Source organism: Tursiops truncatus, chromosome 5 (assembly GCF_011762595.2).
Source record: "Tursiops truncatus isolate mTurTru1 chromosome 5, mTurTru1.mat.Y, whole genome shotgun sequence".
In the NCBI taxonomy this organism is placed as follows: domain Eukaryota; kingdom Metazoa; phylum Chordata; class Mammalia; order Artiodactyla; family Delphinidae; genus Tursiops; species Tursiops truncatus.
In genome coordinates this window covers 21,803,638-21,828,356 of record NC_047038.1, presented here as the reverse complement: position 1 = coordinate 21,828,356, position 24,719 = coordinate 21,803,638, and the positions used below count along the sequence as shown (strand labels likewise).

Genomic DNA, 24,719 nt, shown 5'->3' with positions numbered 1-24,719 from the left:
ACAAGAAATGGCATTGAGTATATAATCGTTTATGTAAAGGACTTTTTCTTGTTTGTTGAGTGGAGGGAGAGTATTATTCTTTGGCTCTCAGATATTTTCTACAGTCAGTGTAGTGAGTATATCAGAATTATTTGAAAAGAACCAGTTACACTACCTGTAATATGAGGGATATGGACTTAAAACTGGGCAGAGATCCTGAGAGATCTTCCTCACCCTTCTTTAGATTTCTGCTACTCTTCTCCCTTCACAGCAGTCCTAACCACTAATGACTGGTTGAGTATTTAAGTTCCCTCTTTTCTTCCTGGTAATCTAGATATTGTAGAAGAGAGGACTTCTGGTAACCCTTTATTCTAGTGGAATTCTCAGTGGGGATGCTTATGGATGAGAGAAGCCCCCTGGAGAACTGTTCTTTATCTGTGACTATTAGTTTGCCCCATGCCCCTAACTTCCTTCATCTTCTATCACAGCCTTGCTTACTCTTCTTTTCCAGTCAGTTCTCTAATAATGTCTGTTCAAGCCAGTAGCCTGAATGTTGGTCATTGGGCCTGAACATCACCGTGCATATTAACACTTCATATTGTTCCAAAGAGGTGAAGTGACTTGCCCAAAGCTCTTCATAGCATTTCATATTGAATGAAAGCATAACCCTACCCCTAAATGACCATCCAGTTTTGAAGATGATGCTATTCTAGATATTCTGATTCAGACCCAAGATGAACCTGACAATTTGAATCTATTTGATGAAGTTCTTAATGACCTAAATATCTCTACCAATGGCATTCATCATTGAATACTTGATACCTGGCACATAGTACTTTTTAAGTTATTTTTTGAACAAATGAAAGCAGCCTTAGGGAACTGTTAAGGAAAACAGAAAAGGAGTCTTTGATTATTTTGGAAGTTGGAACTGAGGAAGCATTTAATAATTATTTCAAACTGTACAATATAGTATGTCAAACCTTTCTGGAACCCTCTAGATACTGAAATGCAAAGACCTTGCATTGGAAATCTTTGAAAGAATTCATATCATTAACCAGTAGATGGCAGTCTTATGCTATAGTTAATACATGGATTTTCTTCAATAAATACGTACTAAGCGATCGGTTGGTTGAATTTGTGGTTGCAGGACTGCAGATACGGAGGGCCAACTGTAAAGTAATACTTGGATTTTCGACTGGGGAGCGGGTGGCGCCTCTAACCCCTGCTGTTGTTCAAGGGTCAACTGTACTTTGACATGTTCATCCATCATCATCCTTCCCTCCTGATCCCCACAAAACCTCCTCCCACTTCAGTTCTATCCCAGATAACTATCTTACCCATCTAGTCACCTCTCTTCAGGTGCCCAGGGTTGTCTTACTGCTAGTGTCTAATTAATCATAGGAAAATATCTTTTATACTTACTTATTCATAGTCATCTCCTAGGAACGGGACTGGCTACATAATTTGCAGGTCTTCCTGTTCAAAATTTATTGAGAATTTTGAGACACTAGCAGCAGAGCATTAAATTAAGCACACAGCCCTTCTGAGCCTAGACAGGTCACACACCCATGAAGCAAGCCAGGCTTCAGAATTTAGAAAATATCTCCTTCTCCCCACCCCACCCTCTGTCATTGCAACACCTCCCTGTGATACATACCCAAGGGGCTACTTAAAGGAGAAGTCACTGACTGTTATTCAGATACAGAATCTCAGCACTGGATCTTAGCACTAGAGGTCATCTGGTCCAGTTAACTCATTTTAAAGATGATTGAACTAAATTCCAAAGAGGTGAAGTGACTTGCCCAAAGCTCTACCAGCCAAGGCTCCATCTACCACACAGGCCCTGTGAGAGATATTTTAAGAAAAGTTTTCCCATCTACCTAAGCCAGACTTTGCTCTGCTTTCTCTTCAAGAGTAGGGCATAGGTTTGTATTACTTAGTAACATTTATTGAGTACCAGCCTGTACTGAGCACTGTGCTAGATGTTTTATATATAATACCTCAGTTGACAACACTCTCAGAAAATCATTGCTATTTTCCCTATTTTTCAAGTGAGAAAAATTGAGGCTCAGAACTTGAATCTTAGTTAGTAACTGGAAAGATAAGTGTTTAGGTAAGTCTGTATTATTCTAAAACCCATTCCTTTTTTACCACATCATTCCTGAGTTTTAGGAAGACTGAGTCAGCCTGTATTTCCTGAACATCAGTCTTGTTTTTGATCATCTCTGGATGATCTTGGGGACTCTTACGAGGTAATCCATGTTCTTCAAATTTACCAGCCTTGCTCCTGCCTTAGGGCCTTTGCTCCAGGGTATTTCCTCCACCTGAAACATTCTTCCTCCAGATATTCCATGAAAACAGGAACACATGTCAGATAGGTAATAGGGGATCTGATCACATAGGATATTGCAGGCCATTGTAAGGACATTGGCTTTTTCTCTGAATGAAATGGGAGACATTTCGGTATTTTGTGTAAAGGAGTGACATGATCTGATTTAGATTTTTAAAGGATCATTCTGACGCTGTGTTGAAAAAGAGACTAAGTGGGTGGAGTAAGGAAGGTAGAAAGAAAGTAGGAGGCTTTTTAGGGATTATTACAGTAATCAAGGGAAGGATAAATGGTGACTGACCAAGGTGATAGCAGTGGAAATGAAATATGTTAAAATTTTTAACCTTTTGTTGTGGAAAATATCGAATACATACAAAAGTAGGGAGAAAAGTTTAATGAATTGCCATGTTCCTACTAGGTACCCCATGAACCTATCATGTGTCAGCATGGGTCGGGCACTTTTCAACAGCTGCAACAGTTGTCAACTTGTGACCAATCTTGTTTCTTCTATACTCCTCCCCACTACCTCCCTGACCCTAGATTGGGGAGGAAGCAATTTGAAGGAGACCCCAGATACTATATTTCATGTGTAAATATTTCAGCTTTTACTACCCCAGCTGCTTCTAACTGCTCCTCTATCCTGCAGTTTACCCTGTGGCTCCTGCTTGTTCATAGCTTCGCATACTCATGTCTTTTACTTACTGCCTGCCCTCTTTGTCCTCTTTAAACCTTTTCAAACATTTTTTTTAATTTTATTTTTTTATTTTTGACTGTGCTGCGCGGCTTGCGAGATCTTAGTTCCCTAACCAGGGATCAAACCCGCACCCTCAGCAGTGAAAGCGTGGAGTCCTAACCACTGGACGCCAGGGAATTCCGGAAACCTTTTTCCTTCTACCGATAACTGTGTATTTCTCACATTCAAACTCCCTAAAGGGAGGTTCTTCTAGGTTCAGTTCATTGTGTTGTTCCTTCTGCACAGAGAAGGAACATAAACTGGCCAAACTGTGTTAGGTTGGCTGCTCTTGGGTCAGGCACCCTCTCTTGGTCAATCAAATTGGCATGATATCAAGGTCAGTTTCCCAAAGAGGGGTTATAGCAATGGTAGTCACTTAGCAAACAATAGGCTGCTCTCCAATACTAATAAATAGTGGAGATTTAATGCTAGAAAGGATATAAATTGTAAAAAAAAAAAAAAAGTGAGCCTGCAGTGAGGCTAGAAATAGATAAGTGCCTAATCACTTAATTGCCATTATTTTACAGTCTGACCTGACTCATTTGGAGTGCTATTATTGGGTGCCACTAAGGAATTAAGGGACTTTTTTTCCTTAAGATATTTTTGTTTATAATAGGCTGAGTAATAGCATAGATCATAATGTACTGGACTAAAAGTCAAGACCTACATTTAATTCCTGTGTTCCTCATGGACTCTGTACAACATTAGACAAGCTAATAAACCTCTCTGTGCCTTAGTTTCTCCACTTTCAGGTGAGGTTAATACCTACCCTATTCCTATTTCACATACGTAGATAAGATCAGAGAGGTAGAAGCACTTTGAACCTTTGTTTTTTCTTTTCTTTTTATTTTTTTTATGGTACGCGGGCCTCTCACTGTTGTGGCCTCTCCCGTTGCGGAGCACAGGCTCCGGACGCACAGGCTCAGCGGCCATGGCTCACGGGCCCAGCCGCTCCGCGGCATGTGGGATCTTCCCGGACCGGGGCACGAACCCGTGTCCCCTGCATCGGCAGGCGGACTCTCAACCACTGCGCCACCAGGGAAGCCCTGAACCTTTATTTTTAAAAAGTGTGTGAAAAATCTGAATCATTACTATTTTCAATGTGAAGTTTTTAATGAAGTTATAACATGAACAGTGGTGCTCGCTTCGGCAGCACATATACTAAAATGAACAGTGGATTTAAGTTCTTGTTTTTGCAAAAGATTACATATTCTCTAATCTATTCATCTTCATCATGTATGCCAAACATTTTTCTTCCCACATTGTAATGTATCTGCCATGTTTATATACAACTTAGAATGATACCTGGAACTTGGTAAGAACTATATAAATATTAGCTGTTACCTTCTGCAGTGTGAAAAATAATTAGTCAAAACAAAAGTCCGTAGAGTTAAATGCTTAAAAAATTGACCACCCTCTGTGCCCTGTAATACACAACCACCTAAAATGCAATTGCTTGAAATACATAAAATAGTATATCATGTGAGCATATGAGTGAAAGAAAACTTTTGAGGCCCTAAAAATCTGTCTGTATGTGTATGCGTTTATGAGTAAAGGGGGGATGCCACTTGAAGGTGACACTTTTGGTATCTGATAGCCCACTTTTTCTCAAAGACAGGTTAGTGTACCTGCTGCATCAGAATCACTTGAGAGTTTTCTAAAATCCCTGGTTCTATTTTCAGAAATTCTGATCTAATAGGATAACAGTGGAGACTAAGCATGCAAACATTTCTTAAGTTTCTCAGATTATCCTGATGCTTACCCAGGTCTAGGAATCACTGACAATGTAGAAAAATATAATACAGTTCTTTACCCTAGTACATCATTTGTTTCCTACCAGATTATTCAAAGTGGTATGTATGGGGAAATATACAAATCCACACCGGGAGAAGGGGACTGGGAGGTTATCTATTAAAATCAGAATAGTGATTATCTCTGGATTATGGGTTTATGGAAATATTTATTTTTCATTTGCTTTTTTATCTCTAAATTTTCTGGTTGAATGTATATTATTTTTATAATAAATGTTACTAAGGAAAATATTTACCACCAGTACAAGATTTTAAAGACCTCCATGCAATGTATGTTTTTAGTTTACCAAATGTGGGAAAAAACCCCAAACCATCTATCAGTGCATATGCTGCGTAGCTTTTTTTTTTTTTTAAAGGAGAGACGACTTATAAAGCAATGTGGGAACAATATTTATTCATCTGTTTTTTAAAATGTGACAAATTCTTTTAGAACACCAATAAATGTACATCTTAGAGAATGTAAAACAAATTAAATCCTAATTAGCTTTTACGTGTTTTGCTTTAGCAAGACTGGAAATATAAGCCATTGGCTAATGTTCATAAAAGGACTAATCAGTCAGCAACCTTACACTTGGTGAGGAGAGGAAAATAAGTTCTGGTTCAGTATAGATTTTCCATCTCATATGTGTTCTGGGCTCTGTTCCAGGAACAATGCTCACTCCTTTTTGAAGATCCTCTTGGCTTCCACTCCTTCATATACATAAGTCTGAAACGTGTTAACAAACATAGAAGAATTTGCCATTAAGATTAAAGGCTAAATTAAGAAAAATATTAGTAGTATTATAGCTTTGAAATAAGTTTATAGTTTTTTTTTCTTGTACCTGATAACAACACTTTATACAGATACAGGATACATCCATTTAAAAACACGTTTTGGTTTTTAGTCACATTTTTAGTTAAAATAGGCTCAATGTATTGACATATATACGTTTTCTTCAATAAATAGGCATCAGAAAATATCTGTATTTTAAAAATCAGTAAGATTAATGAGAAAAGTAATAGTCTATTTATTGATGATATAACTCAACAACCCCCAAAATAAAATCATTGCTGTGTGATTATTTTCGCCTTTGGAAAATAACTATAATAACCACTCACCTGGACCATTTCACCACCTACAATTTCTCGGACAGTATTTAGTTCATTTCCATTGTCCACCCGTTTGAATTTTCCAACAAGTTTATTTCCCTCTAGGCTCCAAGTCCCCTATATAAAATTTAAAAAAAATAATAAAATAGCATTTTTTAGGGTCTTACATGTGTCAGGCCCTGTTTTGAGGCCTACAGGTCTACTTCTTCAAACTTCACTATGACCCTATGAAGTAAATATTATCTCCATTTCACAGATGAGAAAACTGAAATACAGTAATTTACCTAAAGTCACAAAGCCAGGGTTGAACCTAGGTTATTGGGCTCTAGAGTATGCGCTGGTAACCATCATGCTGTCCTCACTCAATTGTTTCCAAATGCCAGATTTTAAGGCAGATCATCAGGGCTTCTTTTTTCTAAACCTTTCACATTAAAACGAGTGTTCTAAATTTAGTCATAGTTCATATTAGTTTCATGGAGAAGCTAACAAGCGTGTGCTTGTTTTAATTTATGTAATTGTTGTAGTAATTAAAACATAATCACAATGGATAAAATATTTGACAGTGTGATTGTCATTGGAAACATGTTTAATTTAACCAGAAAAATTCTAAGGGCAAAAAAGTTTTTCAAAACTCAGTTGAAAAATGTGACTCCATAAAATTTTATTTCAAATATTAAAAGTTGAATTCCCAATGACCTAGATTGTAGCATTAGGCCTTTCCATTTGGTCATTTAATTTATTCATTTATTGTATTATTTCAGTTACATTAACTAAATGTCTATTACGTTTACGTTAGATAACTCTAAAAGCTTTTGTTGCTGTCAGATATGTAAAGTTGAAAACACTGAACTTTAGTTTTCTTTATGAAGAGGTGTATACTCAGTCATTCAAAGATATTTTTCTAATTCTTATTGTTTAATCCTTTACAGATGTGTATGAAAATCAAAATGTTATGTTTAAATACTCTGCTAACTAACTTGTTTGATATATAATATGGATAAACTCCATTGGCTGCTTCAGTAAATGAAGGAGACCTACATTAATTAAACCATTCAATGACAGAAAGCAGAGATTATTTTAGTATTGTGTAGAAAAATCAAGAATACATTGCTTATAAAAAATTTCTTACAGTGAGTTCAGTTCCATCTGCGAGGCTATAATTAAAAGTGACACCAAGCTCAAACACAACTTCAATGTTTCGAAAAGTGCTTGATTCTTTGACTGTGAATTTATTTCCTTCTTGTGTAATTATCAGTTTCAAATTGTCATGAGATGCAAGCTTCCTTTTCACCACATTAATACCTGCAAAGGGAAAGAGATTTAAGGAAATAAAGTTTAAAAATGCCATGGAAAATGCTTACTTTTCCAAGTTTTGTTTTAACTAGTTAATTAACCAATTAATATTTTGAGGGGGGAGGAAAACCTGATAGCATTGACTTTGCACAAGAGCATCCAGATTGCTTCTGTAGAAAAAGTTCAGGCTCAATCATATCAAGCTATTTTTCCAAAACTTAAGAAAAATTAAATGAAGCAGGAATTATTGAATCTTAGAACTGAGTAAGTTTTTTAAAATTATCAATATTTTTGTTTCAGTGTTAAGTAAACCAAATTCCAGGAGTGTCAAGTGAAGGATTTTAAAAGTATATTTATATATTTATAAGGATATACAACTTTAATTCTACATGTATGGTACTCTTTTTTTTTTATTAATGTCCTTTTGCTTTCCATAATGGCTTTAAAATTTTGAACTTCATAATTCTCTTTGTTTTTTGTGGCATTTCCGACTGTCTCAAAAATGAGAAAATTAGCAAACATTACAGTCAAATTTATTATGTCAGAGGAAAAGAGAATTAAGTCTCATTTATTCAGAGCTGTGACTTTTGATAGAACTCATTTTCATTGCTTTGTTTTATGGACTTTGCTTTTCCATTCCCTAGAATTTAATGTTTTAAAGTCTGGAAGTTATCATTACACACTGCCATATTTTACTTTCCAAACAAAAAAACTATCAATTTTCAATCAGTAGTTAACGTGAATGAAATGTATCTGGATGTTTTTTGTGTTTCAGAGAATAGCACCCAAGAATCTTTTCTTCCAGTGGTGAGACAGTGTATTCCTTCCAATGTAAGAAGTGGGAATATGGTTTTTGCTACTCTGAACCATCAACCATTCCTGAGCCACACCGCCACAGCAGGTGTCATTCTCTAAGCCTTAAGGTTTAGAAGGAGTTAGAAAGATGTCTGTGAGAAACAAAAGTACAAGCCATTAAAGTATTAAGCCCTTACCCATTTTTTCCATGAACTTTTCATAGTTCTCGTTTCGGTCTATCTTCCAAGTACCATCGAACGCCATGGTCTCCAGCTGATTGAGCCTCTAGGCAATCAGAGATTCAGGGCTGTCCTTAGGAGAGAATTTATGCTATTTCTTATCTTAGAACCAACTTCATACTGTGATGTGGAAGTTTAAAGTTCAAGAAGTCACTTAACTACATTAATGGCAAACCATCATAGTTTCCCCAGTTTCTATAAATTCCTTAGCTCCTCTCCTGGAATTCAGCTGTATTAAAGCATGATAAGCATACCTACTGTGTCTTAAACTATGATTGTGGGCACATTTATTTCAAGGATTAGAATGCATATTGTCTGTAGATAGTTTTTCCACTTACAAGTTCAAAGTGCACACTGTGTTGAATGTAACATAATTTAGAGCATATATCAAATAACATCTGGGAAGTGAGACTATTAATGATGTATCCCTTTTTTACAATAGCAATTACCTTGTAAAGTAAGACTTCATGACCGAACACAGCTGAAAAGTTAAGGTTAATAGGATATTGATACTGAATATTTATTTATTTTTCTAATATGTCCTTTTGCATTGTGTTTTTGGATTGCCATGGCTTTGGGTAAATATCCTGGCACCTGGTACAGTGTGTGACACACAATAGGGACCCATTATATTTTTGTTTTGGTCTTGAATGGTGATAGGCCACTGAGAAAAATTTCAAGAGGTAGCAATGTGGCTGGATAACATGACAACTCCCATAAGAGAAAGAACATCTTTAAACATCTGCCACGTGCAGAAAAAACAAAAGCCAGATGTCAGCTATGCCATTAACTAAAACCATTCCTTTGTTTAACTCTCACTCCCTCTCATCCCCAAACCTGGTGCTGTCCTAAGCCAAAACTCAATGTGTGTGTTGGGTGGGTTGGGCGTATAGAGGGTAGCTAGAAAGGTGAAGAGAGAAGAAGGTCACCGTATCTGTCCCTGCCCCCACTGCAGGCTTCCAACCTGGAGCATGCTCTAGCTGGTGCGGGAAAAACCATTAACTTAGTGTGAAGTGTGCAGTTTTGATTATTAGTGAGCCCGAACATGCTCATTATTAAAAAGAGACTATTATTGTGCATGAATGTGACCAGAGAACCTCTTATTAACTAAAGCTCAGTAGAGAAACTACAGAGCATGCCCAAGATTTCATTCAGGGTCAGTGGAGGGACGTATCTAACAGATTTGAACAGGACATTGGGAAATAGAATAAAGTTTAAAAATTTTTAAAGAAATATTTATCTATCTGTTTATTTGGCTGCATTGGGTCTTTGTTGCAGCATGCAGGATCTTCTTTGTGGCATGTGAGATCTTTCATTGTGCTGTGCGGGCTTCTCTCTCTAACTGTGGCTTCTGGGCTCTAGAGCGTGCGGGCTCAGTAGTTGCAGTGTGCGGGTTCAGTAGTTGTGGCATATGGGCTCTCTAGTTGTGGTGCGTGGGCTCCAGAGAGTGCGGGCTCAGTAGTTGCAACACGTGGGCTCTAGAGTGCGCGGGTTTAGTTGCCCCGCGGCATGTGGGATCTTAGTTCCCCAATGAGGGATCGCACCCGCGTCCCCCTGCATTGGAAGGCAGATTCTTAACCACTGGACCACCAGGGAAGTCCACGTTTTAAAAATTTTGATATCTATTGGGCACACTCTTTCAGTGGAGTTGCCCACTTTTTATTTTCTCAAGCACATTAAACAGTAAACTACCTTCAACCAAATCCATTATTCATTTAAAAAGGAAAATACATCCAAATATACACACAGACATACACACACACACAGAGAAAGAGAGGGAGAAAGTGGGTGGGTCAGGGAAGAGAGATCATAATTTGAGAATAATGGGAAGTCCTTTACATATGAAAAAAATTGACTACCTTATCTTTGTACTTCTCTCTTTTGCCAAAGATAATGAAAACCTCATTATTTGGGAACCATCACCGTAGTGTACTTTCAACTTGGAGAAGAGAAGAAAAGTTTATGGTTACTCTAGAGCCAGGGTTTAAATAGTCTCTCAGGTAATCCACTACTTATGGTGATTTGTGAATTTAGCAGGCCATGGATAATGGATCCAATCTTTTTTTTTCTAGATTAGAAAAAATAGATGTATCTGGTCACTGGAATAGAAGTGTAGTGCAGTAAAAAGAACATGTGTTTTAGAAACAAAAAGACTTGGTTTCAGTACTGCCTGCAAAACCCATTATACACTGTACAGGACCTCGATCATATCAGTCAATCTCTCTGAGCCTAAACAATTACTAATAATTAATAATTATTCTCATTTTATAGATGAGGAACTGAGGCTCAGAGTGAGTGATATGATCAAGGTATATGATCAATACAAAAATTATATAAAGCATGAGCCTGAGCAACTGATAGACATCAAGTATTCAATAAACCTTTGCTTCTCTTCTTGTTCCCTGAGAAAGAAAATCAATCTCAATAATAAATTTTTAGAAGTGTCCCAGGTCCCAAACCACTTTGATATTTGAGAAGGGAAATCTATGTCTTTCAATTGTTTATTAGAAAGTCACCTGAAATTTGTTTATTTAGGTATTTTTTGATTTGCACTAGTGATTAACTTGGGGCTAGGTATGACTTGGATTTGCTTGTTAAGGTTAGCATGATCCTTCAGACCCCTCTGGGAATACAGCTTTTCTCTCTATGATCTCACAGCAATGGAAGTAAAAGTGCCTCACTCAGGAAGGTGGGGAGGAGGAAACTAGAATGGCTTCTTACCATTTTTCACCTAACAGTGCCCTTTTTCTCGTGGCCACCTTGAGCTTCCCAGGAGGAGCAGAATAGGATCAGATGAAAGCAAATAGCACTTGGTCTCATGCAAATCTAACAGAATGCAAATGCTAACAGAATGGACATGTTAAACTTTCAGTCTTCCATTTATCAGTGGCAGTAACCTAATTTAAAGTCGGTAAGGAATCCCTGTTATCTCTGCAGTGTGGCATCATTGGAGTTTTTTTAAATGATTAGATCAAATGTTTAACATTACACTTTTCCTTCTGCAGCTTCTGAACTCTGTAACTCCCCAATTCTTATCACTTACCTGGACCCCATCTAGAAAAGGTTGTACAGAACCTATGGACCAGTTTCCCTTACAGACCTCTCGTACTGATGATACAGTTGGGCTAATCAGCTGAGGACAGACCCAGTCCTTTATTTTCTTCTTTGATAATACTTGAAGATTTAAGGTCCTGCAGCTTGGGAAAGTGGGTGGATTAGGCGTGTGTTTGGGGGGGTTGCAGATGCTGTGGAGGTAGAGTTGTACTCTCTGTTTGGACTCTGTGGTCTGCATCAGCCACTGAGTGGTATGGAAGAAGTGGAAATCAGCAGAAACTCCTGCTCATCCCTATCCCATTCCTCCAAGAGAAAGTACAAACCACATTCCTTAACGTGGCTCCTGAAGCCCCTACTTATATCTCCAGTCTTCTGCCATTCCTTACTGTGTACTCTAAAATCTAAATATATCAAACTTCTTGTAGTCCTCAGTCTGTTAAATGTGCTTGCTTTCTGTTGCTTCAGGTCACAGCTTGGTCACTGAGTGCTCTAAGAAGGCTGCCCTGAACCACCAAGAATGGGTCAGGTAAGTCTACTTCTCCCAAGTACAATGACCTTCTAAAGGTCTCAGCATAGCTCATAAGAGGTAAAAGCAGCTGATTCATAATAACCAGGAAAACAGTATCATCATGAAGTCCAGAGATATCACGAGGAGGGGCAATATGATGTTTCAAGCTCATTTCAAAGGAAAAGCTTTCTGGAGATCACAGAAATCCTTTTACCCCATTGTAAAGCAGAAGGGAAAGTTGGTTTTTTTTTTTTTTTTTGGCGGTACCTGGGCCTCTCACTGTTGTGGCCTCTCCCGTTGCGGAGCACAGGCTCTGAACGTGCAGGCTCAGCGGCCATGGCTCACGGGCCCAGCCGCTCCGCGGCATGTGGGATCCTCCTGGACCGGGGCACGAACCCGTGTCCCTTGCATCGGCAGGCGGACTCTCAACCACTGCACCACCAGGGAAGCCCAGAAGGGAAAGTTTTTATAGAGCATTTATATATATATATATAATTTATGGGATATAGCATTTTCAGGCATTTACTAACCACTTCAGAATTTCTGAATCCTCCTATTCAGTCCCAAGTTATTTAACTTTTACATGTCAGAAAAAAATAGTGGTCTCTATTAGGGCCATGTAAGAGAAGGATTTGAGGGACAGATGGAAAGAGCAACAGGAAATTCTTAAGGTTACTGTCCAATCCCTAGCAGTGAATGGGGAATGAGGGAGAATTGTAAAGTTTGCCTAAAGAGTTTACTTCATTCTGTTTTAACCATAAGCCTCTAAATTTTAGAAATATTAAGACCTTTTAAATTATGTTTTAGGATTTCGTACCTGAGATAGATGGCTGGTTGATTTTCTTCCGAAAAGACTATAGAGTTACAGCAGTGTACAGGGAGGTATCTACCAAATAATGGTGAGTGCAACTTGCTGATTCTCATTAATAACAAGACAGCCATCAGTGGGGTTGAATGATGTTGCATGAAGGATTTATGACTTCATCTTCTGTCTTATCTTTTTTAATCTGGGTCTGTTCCCCCAAATAATGAGTCTCCCTCAAGCAATTTGAATGGGAGGTTTCTCAACTCCTATACTCCCCATACCACAGAGGAAGATAGGTGTGCATTATCTCAGCTCCCCCCTCCCACATCCATTATGTTTCTGCCTTTTTTTTTTTTTAAAGAAAATCTTTTCCTTTGAGACCATTTCCATTTGGCTGTCACCTTCCAGCCAACTTCATCATCATTATCTACCATCTATCCCATCTATCGTTGTTATCTACCATCTATCACGGAAAATCATGGCACCAGGCTCACCATCATCCTCTTTGTCTTGCCATCATCCTGGGTGAGCTCAAAGTCGATGTGGATAAGCTACTTGTCACTCTGGCTTCACGGTACCTTAACCTCCTCATCTCTAATAATCTTTACCTCTACACTTTATCCAGTTACGTCCAGGGCTATAACCTGTGGTTTGTCACTACTAGAGTTGTTCCTTCTGTGAAATTTAACATGCCGCTCTCCGGCCACAACTTTTCATCCTCTCAGCTCCTTCATTCTCTCCCACAGTATCAGCTCTTAGCTGGGAGAGAACTTCAGTCAGTTGTCGCCTCTGTTTTCCCCCAAGTTGGAATCCTCTCCTGGTTTGTTTACATTCTCTATCCAGTCAATACCTGTTGCAAATAAAATAACTCCTGTGCTCTTCCAGGTGCTATTACATGCACGGTTTCCAGCTTCAACTGAATCCTCTGCCCTGCCTGGCAAGACTTTTGTGTACCTCAGTCAACTCTCTCCTCATTTGTGACAGTGACTGGATCTTTAATCGTTCTCCTATAGTCTTCTTCCCTTGCCTTCAGCAGATGACCTGGGTATTACTCCACAGGGGAAATAAAACAGCAAGCAATAATTCTCCCAATTTATGTGCTTTCCTTTTCAGTGTTATCTGTTACTACTTTACTTATATAAATTCTTTCATGCACTTATTCATTCGACATATATTAGAATTCCCACTATAACCTAGGCACTATGCTAAATTATAGAGATAGAATGATGAACACATACAGTTTCAAGAGAAGCAAGGCTTGAAATTACAATAATTTGGTACATATAAAGATTTTTTTTCCTATCTCCATATCTCCCTTTTAATTATTTATTTGGCTGAGGTGGGATCTTTTCTTCTTCACATTAAGATAATCCAGTCTCCATCTTAAGAAATGAAAAAAAGTCTCCCTGGCTTCTATTGACATTTCTAGAACCTACTCAATCTTTCTCCTTTCCCTGATAGCCAGGCTTCTTGAAAAAGTAATCTATACTGTCTCCTCATTCTTATCTTCTGTTAGAGCCTCAGTCTGCTGCAGTGGGGCTTTCATATTCACCCCTCCACTGAAACTACTTACTAAGCTCATTGCTGAATTTTTTAGTTGTCAAATCCAGTGCACACCCCTTGGCCCTTATTTTATGTCATTACAGCATTCCAGACTATTGACTCCTCCCTTTTTGAAATTTCTCCTTTTCTTTTCTTGACTTCATTCTTTCTTGATATTCCTCTTACTTCTCTGAATGTCCGTTTCAGGCTCTTTCACAGGCAACTCTTTCTCAACCAACCCTTTATATTTTGAGGTTGCATCTTAAGATCTCTTTTTATTCCACACAATCTACCTGGGCTATTTTTGCCATTCCCATGGCTTCAGTTTCCGTCTATGTGACTCTAAAATTTTAAGGTACAACCCAGATCTCTCTCCTACCAGGGACCTATTCCTTACCAAGTTGCTCTGTGTGCATGTTCAATTGGCAGCTCAAACTCCACAAACTGGAAAGGACCTTGATGTTCCACTCAGCCTTGTTCTCTCTTTTTGTATGTCCTGGTATCAGTGAATGATACTGCCATCCTAGGAATCATTCTAAAGTCTTTCCTCTCCTTTATCCTTGGCTTTCCATTTTATCAACAAATCAATACAATTTTTACTCCTTAATATCACTTAAATATATCCCCTCTTCCTTTGTATTCCCAGATAATCACCATTTTTCACCTAGGTGACTGCAATAATCTCCTAAATGATTTTCCCCTCTCTATTCTCCCAGAATCCAGTTTATCCAGAGAATATCTTTATAAAATGCTAATTTGACCATATCCTGTCCTTGCCTATGTTTTTCTTTTCTGTCCTTGCCTATTAACATTCACTGATACCCTATTGCTATCAGCATAAAATTCCAGATTCCTTACCTCTCCTGTTCACCCCCATTTACTCTTCCTTCACCAGATGCTATCATCTCTCACATCTCTCTTTGTGCATCCTCTTTCCTCTGCATGGAAATCCCACCCCTCTTGCCATGCTTTTCCTGCCTAACATCCACTCAGCCTTTAAGAAGTGGCTCAGTGTCACCTCTCCAATAGGCCTGACTTGCCTATGTCCTTCCTCCTTCCCTGGGCTAACTTTCCTTCATATCAGTATCATCATCATAACCCTATTTCTTTACACTTATTGTATTGATTGTAATAGTCTGTTATCCTGTTTGTTTCTTCTACTCTTCTACTTTCAGATTTGAGGGTAGAGATGATGTAAAATGGATACATAGTATGAATGAAATAAGTTCATGTATTCTAATTAAAGCCCTTGTTGCCCCTTTAGAAGTGTCACTTTTTCCTATTTTGGTTACAGGATGTGAATCAATGTGAATTGACTAGCTAACAGGTTGTTTGATAATGAACAGTACACCAGTGCTCTTTTTTTCTTAGATTTTTTATTGATGTATAGTTGATTTACAATATTGTGTTAGTTTCAGGTGTACAGCATAGTGATTCAGTTTTTTTTCAGATTATTTTCCATTATAGGTTATTACAAGATTTTGAATGTAATTCTCGGTGCTATACAGTAAATCCTTGTTGTTTATTTTATGTATAGTAGTTTGTATCTGTTAATCCCATACTCCGAATTTGTCCCTCCCACCCTCCCTCTCCCCTTTGGTAACCATAAATTTGTTTTCTATGTCTGAGTCTGTTTCTGTTTTGTATATAGACTCATTTGTATTATTTTTTAGATTCCATGTATGTCATATCATGTAGTATTTGATACATGTCTGACTTACTTCACAAAGTATAATACATGTCTGACTTACTTCACTAAGTATAATCTTCTGTGTGAGGTGATACCTCATTGCAGTTTTGATTTGCATTTCTCTAATAATTAGCAGTGTTGAGCATCTTTTCATGAGCCTGTTGGCAATCTGTATGTCTTCTTTAGAAAAGTATCTATTTAGGTCTTCTCCCCATTTTTTGATTGGGTTGTTTGTTTTCTCAATATTGAGTTGTATGAGCTGTTTGTATATGTTAGATATTAACCCCTTTTTGGTCACATCATTTACAGATATTATCCCATTCTCTAGATTGTCTTTTCATTTGTTTATGGTTTCCTTTGCTATGCAAGAGCTTTTAAATTTGATAATGTCCCATTTGTTTATTTTTGCTTTTATTTATTTTCCTTGGGAGACTGATCTAAGAAAATATTGCTACAATATATATCAGAGAATGTTTTGCCTATGTTTCTCCTAGGAGTTTTATGGTGTCATGTTTTACATTTATGTCTTTAAACCATTTTGAGTTTATTTTTGTATATGGTGTGAGGCAGTGTTCTACTTCATTGATTTACATGAGGCTGTCCAGCTTTTCCAACACGAATTGTTGAAGAGATTGTCTTTTCTCCATTTTATATTCTTGCTTCGTTTGTTGTAGAGGTGTGTGGGTTTATTTCTGGGTTTTCTGTCCTGTTCCATGCTGTTTTGATTACTGTAGCTTTGAGTATAGTCTGAAGTCTGGAAAGGTTATACATCCAGCTTTGTTCTTTTTCTTCAGACTTGCTTTGGCAATTCTGGGTCTTTTGTAGTTCCATATAAATTTTGGGATTATTTGTTCTAGTTTTATGAAAAATGTCATGGATATTTTGATAAGGATTGCATTAAATCTGTAGATTGCTTTGGGTAGTATGGCCATTTTAACAATATTAATTCTTCCAATCCAAGAGCATAGGATATCTTTCCATTTCTTTGAATCATCTTCACTTTCCTTTATCAATGTTTTATAGTTCTCAGCATCTAGGTCCTTCACCTCCTTGGTCAAGTTTCCTTAGGTAGTTTTAGTTTTTCCTGTTTTTTTCCTTCTATTCCTAGATATTTTTTTGGCACAATTTTAAATGGGATTTTTTTTTAATTTTCTCTTTCTGATATATCATTATTAGTATAAAGAAATGCAACAGATATCTGTATATTAATCTTGTATCCTGCTACCTTGCTGAATTCATTTATTAGTTCTGATTGTTTTTTATGTGGAGACTTTAGGGTTCTCTGTACAGAGTATCATGTCATCTGCAAATAGAGACAGTTTAACCTCTTCTCTTCCAATTTTGCTACCTTTTATTTATTTTTTATCTTTCTATTTATTTATTTATTTTTCTTATCTGATTGCTGTGGCTAGAACTTCTAATACTATGTTGAATAGAAGTGGTGAGAGTGGGCCTCCTTGCTTTATTCCTGAATTTAGTGGAAAGGCTTTCAGCTTTTTACTGTTAAGTATTATGTTGGCTGTGGATTTGTCATAAATGGTTTGTATTATATTGAGATATGTTCCCTCTATACCCACTTTGGTGAGAGTTTTTATCATGAATGGGTGTTGAATTCTGTCAAATGCGTTTTCTGATCTGTTGAGATGATCGTGTGTCTTTTGTCTTTCCTTTTGTTAATGTGGTGTATCACACTGATTAATTTGTGTATGTTGAACCATCGTTGCAGCCCTGGAATGAATCCAACTTGATCATGATATATGATCCTTTTTGTGTATTGTTGGATTTGGTTTGCTAATATTTCGTTGAGGATTCTCACATTTATATTCATTAAAGATACTGGCCTATGATTTTCTTTTTTGGTAGTGTCTTTCTCTGGTTTTGGTATCAGGGTGATGGTGGCCTCATAGAATGAATTTGGGAGTGTTCCCTCCTCTTCAATTTTTTGGAATAGTTTGAGAAGGATAGGTATAAGTTCTTCTTTGTATGCTTGGTAGAATTCCCCAGTGAAGCTATCCAGTCCTGGACTTTTGTTTGCAGGGAGTTTTTATTTTATTATTTTATTTTATTTATTTTATTTATTTATTTTGCGGTACACGGGCCTCTCACTGTTGTGGCCTCTCCCGTTGCAGAGCACAGGCTCCGGACACGCAGGCTCAGCGGCCATGGCTCACGGGCCCAGCCGCTCCGCAGCATGTGGGATCTTCCCAGACCAGGGCACGAACCCGTGTCCCCTGCATCGGCAGGCGGACCCTCAACCACTGCACCACCAGGGAAGCCTTGCAGGGAGTTTTTTAAATTCCAGATTCTATTTCACGTCTAGTGATCAGTCTGTTCAGATTATCTGTTTCTTTTTGACTCAGTTTTGGCAGGCTGTATGTTTCTAGAAACTTGTCCAAATTAGACCAGGTTGTCTAATTTGTTGGCATATAGCTCTTCATACTATTCTCTTACAATTTTTTGTGTGTCTATGGTATCAGCTGTTATTTCTCCTCATTTGGTTTATTTGAGTCCTCTCTCTTCTTGGTAAGCCTGGCTAGAGGTTTGTTGATTTTGTTCATCTTTTCAAAAAAATAGCTCTTGGTTTTATTGATTTTTTCTATTTTTTAATCTCTATTTTATTTATTTCCTCTCTGATCTTTATTCTTTACTTCTTTCTGCTGACTTTAGGTTTTGTTTGTTCTTCTTTTTCTAATTCTTTTGGGTGGTAGGTTAGGTTGTTTATTTGAGTTTTTTCTTATTTCTTGAGGAAGGCCTGTATCTCTATGAACTTCCCGCTTAGAACTGCTTTTGTTTCATCCTGTAAATTTTGTAAGGTTGTGTTTTCATTTGTCTCAAGGTATTTTCTGATTCCTTTGATTTCATCATTGACTCATAGGTTTTTTTAGTAGCATGTTGTTTAGTCTCCATGTGTTCATTCTTTTCCTGTTTTTCTTTCTGTGGTTGATTTCTAGTTTTATGCCATTGTGGTCAGAAAAGATGCTTAAAATAATTTCTGTCCCCTTACATTTGTTGAGGCTTGTTTTGTGACCTAGTATGTGCTGTATCCTAGAGAATGTTCCATATGTGCTTGAAAAGAATGTATATTCTGTTTTTGCTTTTGGTTTTATTTTTTTGGATGTAGTGTCCTGTAGGTATGAATTAAGTCCAACTAGTCTGTTGTATCATTTAGGACCTCTGTTGCGTAATTGATTTTCTGTCTGGATGATCTGTCCATGGATGTCAGTGAGGTGTTAAAGTCTCCTACTATTATTGTATTATTGTCCATTTCTCCCTTTATGTCTGTTAGTATTGTTTTATATATTCAGGTGCTCCTATATTGGGAGCACATATGTTAACAAGTATCCTCTTCTTGTATGGATCCCTTTATCATTACATAATGCCCTTTTTGTCTTTCTTTATGGTCTTTGTTTTAAAGTCTTTTTTGTCTTGTATGAGTATTGCTACCCTCACTTCCTTGTTGTTTACGTTTGCATGAAATATCTTTTTCCATCCTCTCACTTTCAGTCTATGTGTGTGTCTTTTGCCCTGAAGTGAGTCTTTTGTAGGCAGTATATTCTAGGTTCTTGTTTTTGTTTATCTAATCTGCCACTCTGTGTCTTTTGATCAGAGCATTTAGTTCATTGACATTTGAAGTAATTATTGATAGGAATGTACTTATTGCCATTTTAATCCTTGTTTTCTGGTTGTTTTTGTAGTTTTTCTTTATTTCTTACTTCTTTTTGTTTTTCCTTTTGTGGTTTGATGACTTTCTTTTGTAGTATGCTTAAGTTCCTTTCTTTTTTGGTTTTTGTGAATCTATTTTATGTTTTTGATTTGTGGTTACCATGTTGACCCGTATGTTGACCCGTAACTAAATCTACGTTCTTTAAATTAACAGTCATGTAAGTTCAAACAAGTCCTAAAAGATCTACATTTTTATTCTCCCTTCCCCCACATTTTGTGACTTTGAAGTCCTATTTTACATCTTCATGCTTATCCTTTTACTATTAATTGCAGTTATAATAGTTTTTACAATTTTTTGATTTTTTTTTTTTGTATGCACTGGTTTGTTTAAGTGATCTTCATTCCTTTTATGTATTTCCTTCATTCCTACTGTGATTTTCCCTCTTCCATAGATTTTTGCTTCTCTTCTATTTAGAGAAAACCCTTCAATATTTCTTTTAGGATAGATTTAGTATTGCTGAATTCTTTTAGTTTTTGCTAAAAAACTGAGAAATTCTTTATCTCTCCTCCTATTCTAAATGATAATCTTGCTGAGTAAAGTATTCTAGATTGCAGGTTTTTCCCTTTCAAGACTTTGAATATATCACTCCTTTTTGGCCTGCAACGTTTCTGCAGAGAAATCAGCTGGTAGCTTTATGGGAATTCCCTTGTAACAGATTCTTTGTTTTGCTCTTGCTGCCATTAGAATCCTCTCTTTACCTTTAACTTTTGTTATTTTAATTATGATATGTCTTGGTCTGGGTCTGTTTGGGTTCATCTATTTTGGGATCCTCTGCTTCCTGTACCTGTATATCTGTTTTCTTCTTTAGATTTGGGAAGTTTTCAGCCTTACTTTCTTCAAATACATTTTCAATCCTCTTCTCTTTCTCTTCTCCTTCTGGAACCCCTATTATGTGTAGATTGACACATTTTATATTATCCTGTAGATCTCATATGTTGCTTTCATTTCTTTTCGTTTGTCTTTCTGTCTGCTGTTCTGGATCACTTATTCATTCTTCTGTGTCATTTAGTCTGCTATTCAGTGCCTCTAGATTGGTTTTCATCTCTGCAATTAAACTGTCTATTTTTGATTGGTTCACGTTTATAGTTTCTAGTTCCTTGTTACAGTGATCTGTGTTTCTGTCAATAATCCTTTTAAATTCAGTTAGCAGTTTTATTACCTCCTTTTTGATCTTGTTGTCTAGTACACTGGTAAGCTCTGTTTCATTTGTTCTTCAGGGGATTTCTTTGGTTTTTTTTTAGTTGGAGTAGTTCCTCTCCATTTTCATTTTACTTAAGCTTCTCTGTCTCTATGAATTTAGGAAAAACAGTTATCTACTGTGGCCTTGAAGGAGTGTTTTTATGTGGGAGAGTCCCTGTGTACACTGTGTGTGTCTAATGTTTTTGGTGTGAGGGCTGGTTTTGGTATGGATGCCAGCCATGCCTTTCCTCAGGGTGTGCTGGCTGTTACCTCTTGATAGGGGGAGTGGTTGGCGTCGTAGTGTCTAGAGCCTGTGTTGGATGTGAAGCGGGGCTTCCTCTCTGATCTGTAGCTGTTGTCACCCTGTCAGGGCCAGTGTCTGCTCCCCAGATGTTGAAGTAGAAGCCTTGAAGTTTGGGATTGATCAGGCTCTGTTGCCCTTGAGTGTGTGCCCTGCCTCAAAGGAGGTGATTGCTGAAGCAGTGAGGCCTGTGTGATCACTGAGAACCTATGCGCCATGTGTGTAGGCATCTGCAGTTCTGCTCAGAAGCAGCCCAGGGTCACATCTCTTTCTCTCTTGTGTTTGTCCCAGACCTAGTTAGTGCAAAGTGTTGTGTGGAGTAGGGTAGGGCTGGGGGTTGGGGTGTTGTGGCTGCAGGAATTGAGGTAGCTGTGCTGCTGTCTGAGATCTGGGCTGCCTCTGTGGCAGTTTTCTCCCAGGACCTGTCTACCCCAGATCTAGTGCTAAGCTGTGGTGTGGAGTAGGCGGTGCCAGGGAGCTCTCCGTGGGAGAGGAGCTGCTCTGTACTCCTGAGTGTGCTGACAGTGGCTTCTGCCACCCCACTCAGACAATACCTCAGGCCCTCTGGGCTGTCTCTGTGTAGCTAGACGAGTTCTCTCCCAGGGCTCTCTGCCTGAGATTCAGCAGTTAGCTGCTAAGTGCTCTGTGGTGCTGTCCCTACATGTGTTAACAATGGCTACTGTGGCCCTACCTGCTGCCAGATGTGTGCACTGACAGTGGCCTTCATGGCTCCACCTGGATCATTCCCCAGGCACCCTGGTCTGTCTCCATGTGACTAGACCGAGTCTTTGCCCACATCTCGTGCCAGGCTGTAGTGTGGAGTGAGCAGGGCTGGGATGTTTGCCCCTTTGGATTGGGAAGTGTGGTGAGGCAGCAGCTGCCAGTGCAAGGCTCTCTCCACCCTGACTGTTAGCAAGCCAGCACATGTGCACTTCTTGTGAGTAGAGTCTAGGCTTCTCCAGCCCTATCTGTCTCAGTGGATTTCCCAGCAGGCAAGGGGGCTTGTCTCCTCCATGTAGGACCCTAGGACTGGGATTCCCAGATTGTGGCTCCACCTGGTCTCTCCCCAAGGCAAGGGTCCACCCATGTGGACCTTCTGTTCCTTACAGATCCCCCCAGGGGGCGCAGGTCCCATCTTGATGGCTTTTTTTCCCAGTCCTACCTGATTACATGGAGATCTTTCTTGCAGCTTTGGTTGTACAGGAGTTCTTCTGCCAGTTTCCAGTTAATTTTCCATGAAAATTGTTTCACGTGTAGAAGTATTTTTGATGTGTTTGTGGGGGGAGGTGAACTCCTCGTCCTCCTCCTCTACCATCTTGATCCCTGCTCTACCTCACTGCTTTCTATTCTGACGCTAAGGTCATGGGTTTACCTTGTGTAGTATTTTGACTCCCTGCCTACTTTGCAGCCTAAGTGAGGAGCATGCATTTGCAAGCTTTCCAAAAGAAAGTTAGTTGCAGATAATTGGCTCAAAAGCTATCTAGTTGGTAAAATACTACAAGAGACTTTGGCTCCTTGATGAAATGAAGTGAATTTTCATCTCAGAGTGAAAGAATGATGTTGCCAAAGTGCTACTTTTTAGGCTTGGCAGAATATTGCAGAAATAAAGAACATGTTACCAGTTTTAGGAAAAGCATCAATGGGCTTTGCTATACCTTTTATATAGTTTTACCTCCTTGCCACAGAGAATCACACTTAGTGGGGAGACTATCATGACTATATATACTCACTGTAGACAATTTTGAATATATAGCTAAGCACAAAGAGAAGTAAAAATTGCTCAAGATATCATCTCCGAAGGTAATCAGTGCTAGCATTTACATGTATGTGTTTATAGATATATATATGTATGTATATACACACACCATTCATTTACAGTAAGTCCCCTACATACAAACCTTCAAGTTGTGAACTTTCAAAGATACGAATATGCGTTCATGTGTCCAGTCACGTAAGTTGGTGCTATTTGAGGAGGCACTGTTAGTTTTTGAGGCGCAGGACCTGAACATAGAACGGTACACAAAGTTTGCAGCAGCCGTTCAGAATGTAATCCAGTGCTACCATCTCATCTATGATGAGATAAAAAGAGCTACTACCCAGACATCACTGGATCGTTTTCTCAGGCGGGTAGATAGAATTGAATCCAGCAAGGAACCAGAACCTGTGCCATCCACATCAGGCGTGAGTGAAATTGCAGCCTGCCCTCCATCTCATGTTGCTGACGATCCTTCAGCTCTACCATCTCCCACCTCCTCTCCCTCCTCCAGTCAGTAACTCTTCTTTCCTGTTCACTCAGTGCCAGCCCCTGTATGCCAGCTGTTGTACTCTACTACTGAACTTTTTAAGGTACTATACTGTAAGATTAAAAATGTTTTCTTTATTTTTGTGTTTATTTTTTTTTAGGTATTATTCGTGTGGAAAGTATTATAAACCTATTACAGTACAGTACTGTATAGCCGATTGTGTTTGTCGGGTACCTAGGCTAACTTTATTGGACTTACGGACACTCTCTTGGAACAGAACTGGTTCATATGTAGGGGACTTACTGTGTATAAAATATACATTTTACACAGATAGATGGGTTCATACTATATATACTATTTCGTAAACACTTCAAAAATTAACAACTATTTAAAATTTTCTCATTTCATTAAATGTTCTCTATATCATTAAGAAATTTTTAAAAATTATATTAATGAACAGTCAATGCAGTAACTTAGAAAATGTAAAAAAGCATAAAGAAAAATTTAATCAAGGACTCATAATCCTACCAGCTGAACATAATTACTGTAATGCTTATGTGTGATTCTTCTGGTTTTAAGTATATGTGTATGTACACTCACATACACATATGTATATTTTCATGTATTCCATGTACATACATGTGTGTATATGTATGTATATACATCTTGTATATATACGAATACATAAGTATGTATATGTGTATACTCACATATGTTTGTGTGTGTGTGGATACCTACACACATATTTTCATTTGATCAGATTTATATTTTAGAAGGCTTCATTTGGCACAAAATATAGAAAAGATCTGAGGCACACATCTGGAAGAGAAGGCTAATTAAATATTATTGTGATCTTGGTGAGAAATGAGGACTGAAAATAAGATGGTGAAATGAGATTGGAGAAAAGATAACCACAGATATGTGGGAACACCCTGGTGCTATCAGAGACTAGAATAGCAAACAAGACGGTAGATGACAGCTGTACCAGATGGGTATGGTATTTCCCAAGGTCATCAGGGCACAGTATTCTCTTTTCAGCTAGCTCATCTATATGGGAGAACAACCTTTGAAATACAGATAAAGTCTCTAAATAACATCAGTCAATCAGACATTGAAATTTGCTCCCAATGAATGTTTCTACCCTTTTCAACAGGAATTTTCTTCTTAAATCAACTCACTGTTAAGGAAACAGATTAATTTAAATAGAATCACTCTCTTCAGTAACTTAAATTTCCTTTTACTATCTATTTTTTAAATTCATTTCATTCTCCCCCCATCCATCCTTCTGTAATGGTTAAGTGGAATAAGCATAATTTATGGAGTTTAAAATGCAAATTCATTTTTGTCTCTAACTTTCACTGGGAGTTTTTCTTGTGCCTGTATAAAAACCTATGCAGTCCCATGA

General features: G+C 38.0%; 2 protein-coding genes across 26 annotated transcripts in view; one reads left to right on the top strand and one right to left on the bottom strand.

Annotated features, from left to right (window-relative positions):
- USP53 (ubiquitin specific peptidase 53) overlaps positions 1-24,719 on the top strand; it is a 203,953-nt gene that overhangs the window by 88,218 nt on the left and 91,016 nt on the right. For 18 of the 25 annotated variants that reach the window (XM_073804909.1, XM_073804908.1, XM_073804907.1 and 15 more), the window contains 2 exons: positions 11,788-11,848; positions 12,638-12,729. The gene's annotated coding sequence lies outside the window, so the exon portion shown is untranslated. The remainder of the gene's footprint in view (positions 1-11,787; positions 11,849-12,637; positions 12,730-24,719) is intronic. The other 7 variants (XM_073804914.1, XM_073804913.1, XM_019927872.3 and 4 more) reach the window with 1 other exon arrangement.
- Positions 5,239-8,322, bottom strand: FABP2 (fatty acid binding protein 2). Its single transcript, XM_004322425.3, has 4 exons — positions 8,227-8,322; positions 7,071-7,243; positions 5,951-6,058; positions 5,239-5,558 (listed from the first exon to the last, which is right to left on the bottom strand). Exons 1-4 carry the CDS (start codon positions 8,291-8,293, stop codon positions 5,508-5,510), a joined length of 399 nt encoding a protein of 132 aa, XP_004322473.2. The 5' UTR covers positions 8,294-8,322; the 3' UTR covers positions 5,239-5,507.

Excerpts from the sequence above, each read along its gene's own strand:
- FABP2 (XM_004322425.3), bottom strand. The coding sequence starts at position 8,293 with ATGGCGTTCGATGGTACTTGGAAGATAGACCGAAACGAGAACTATGAA. Across the intron at positions 7,244-8,226 it reads AAAGTTCATGGAAAAAATGG|GTATTAATGTGGTGAAAAGG; the intron begins GTAAGGGCTTAA and ends TTCCCTTTGCAG. Across the intron at positions 6,059-7,070 it reads CAGATGGAACTGAACTCACT|GGGACTTGGAGCCTAGAGGG; the intron begins GTAAGAAATTTT and ends AATTTTATATAG.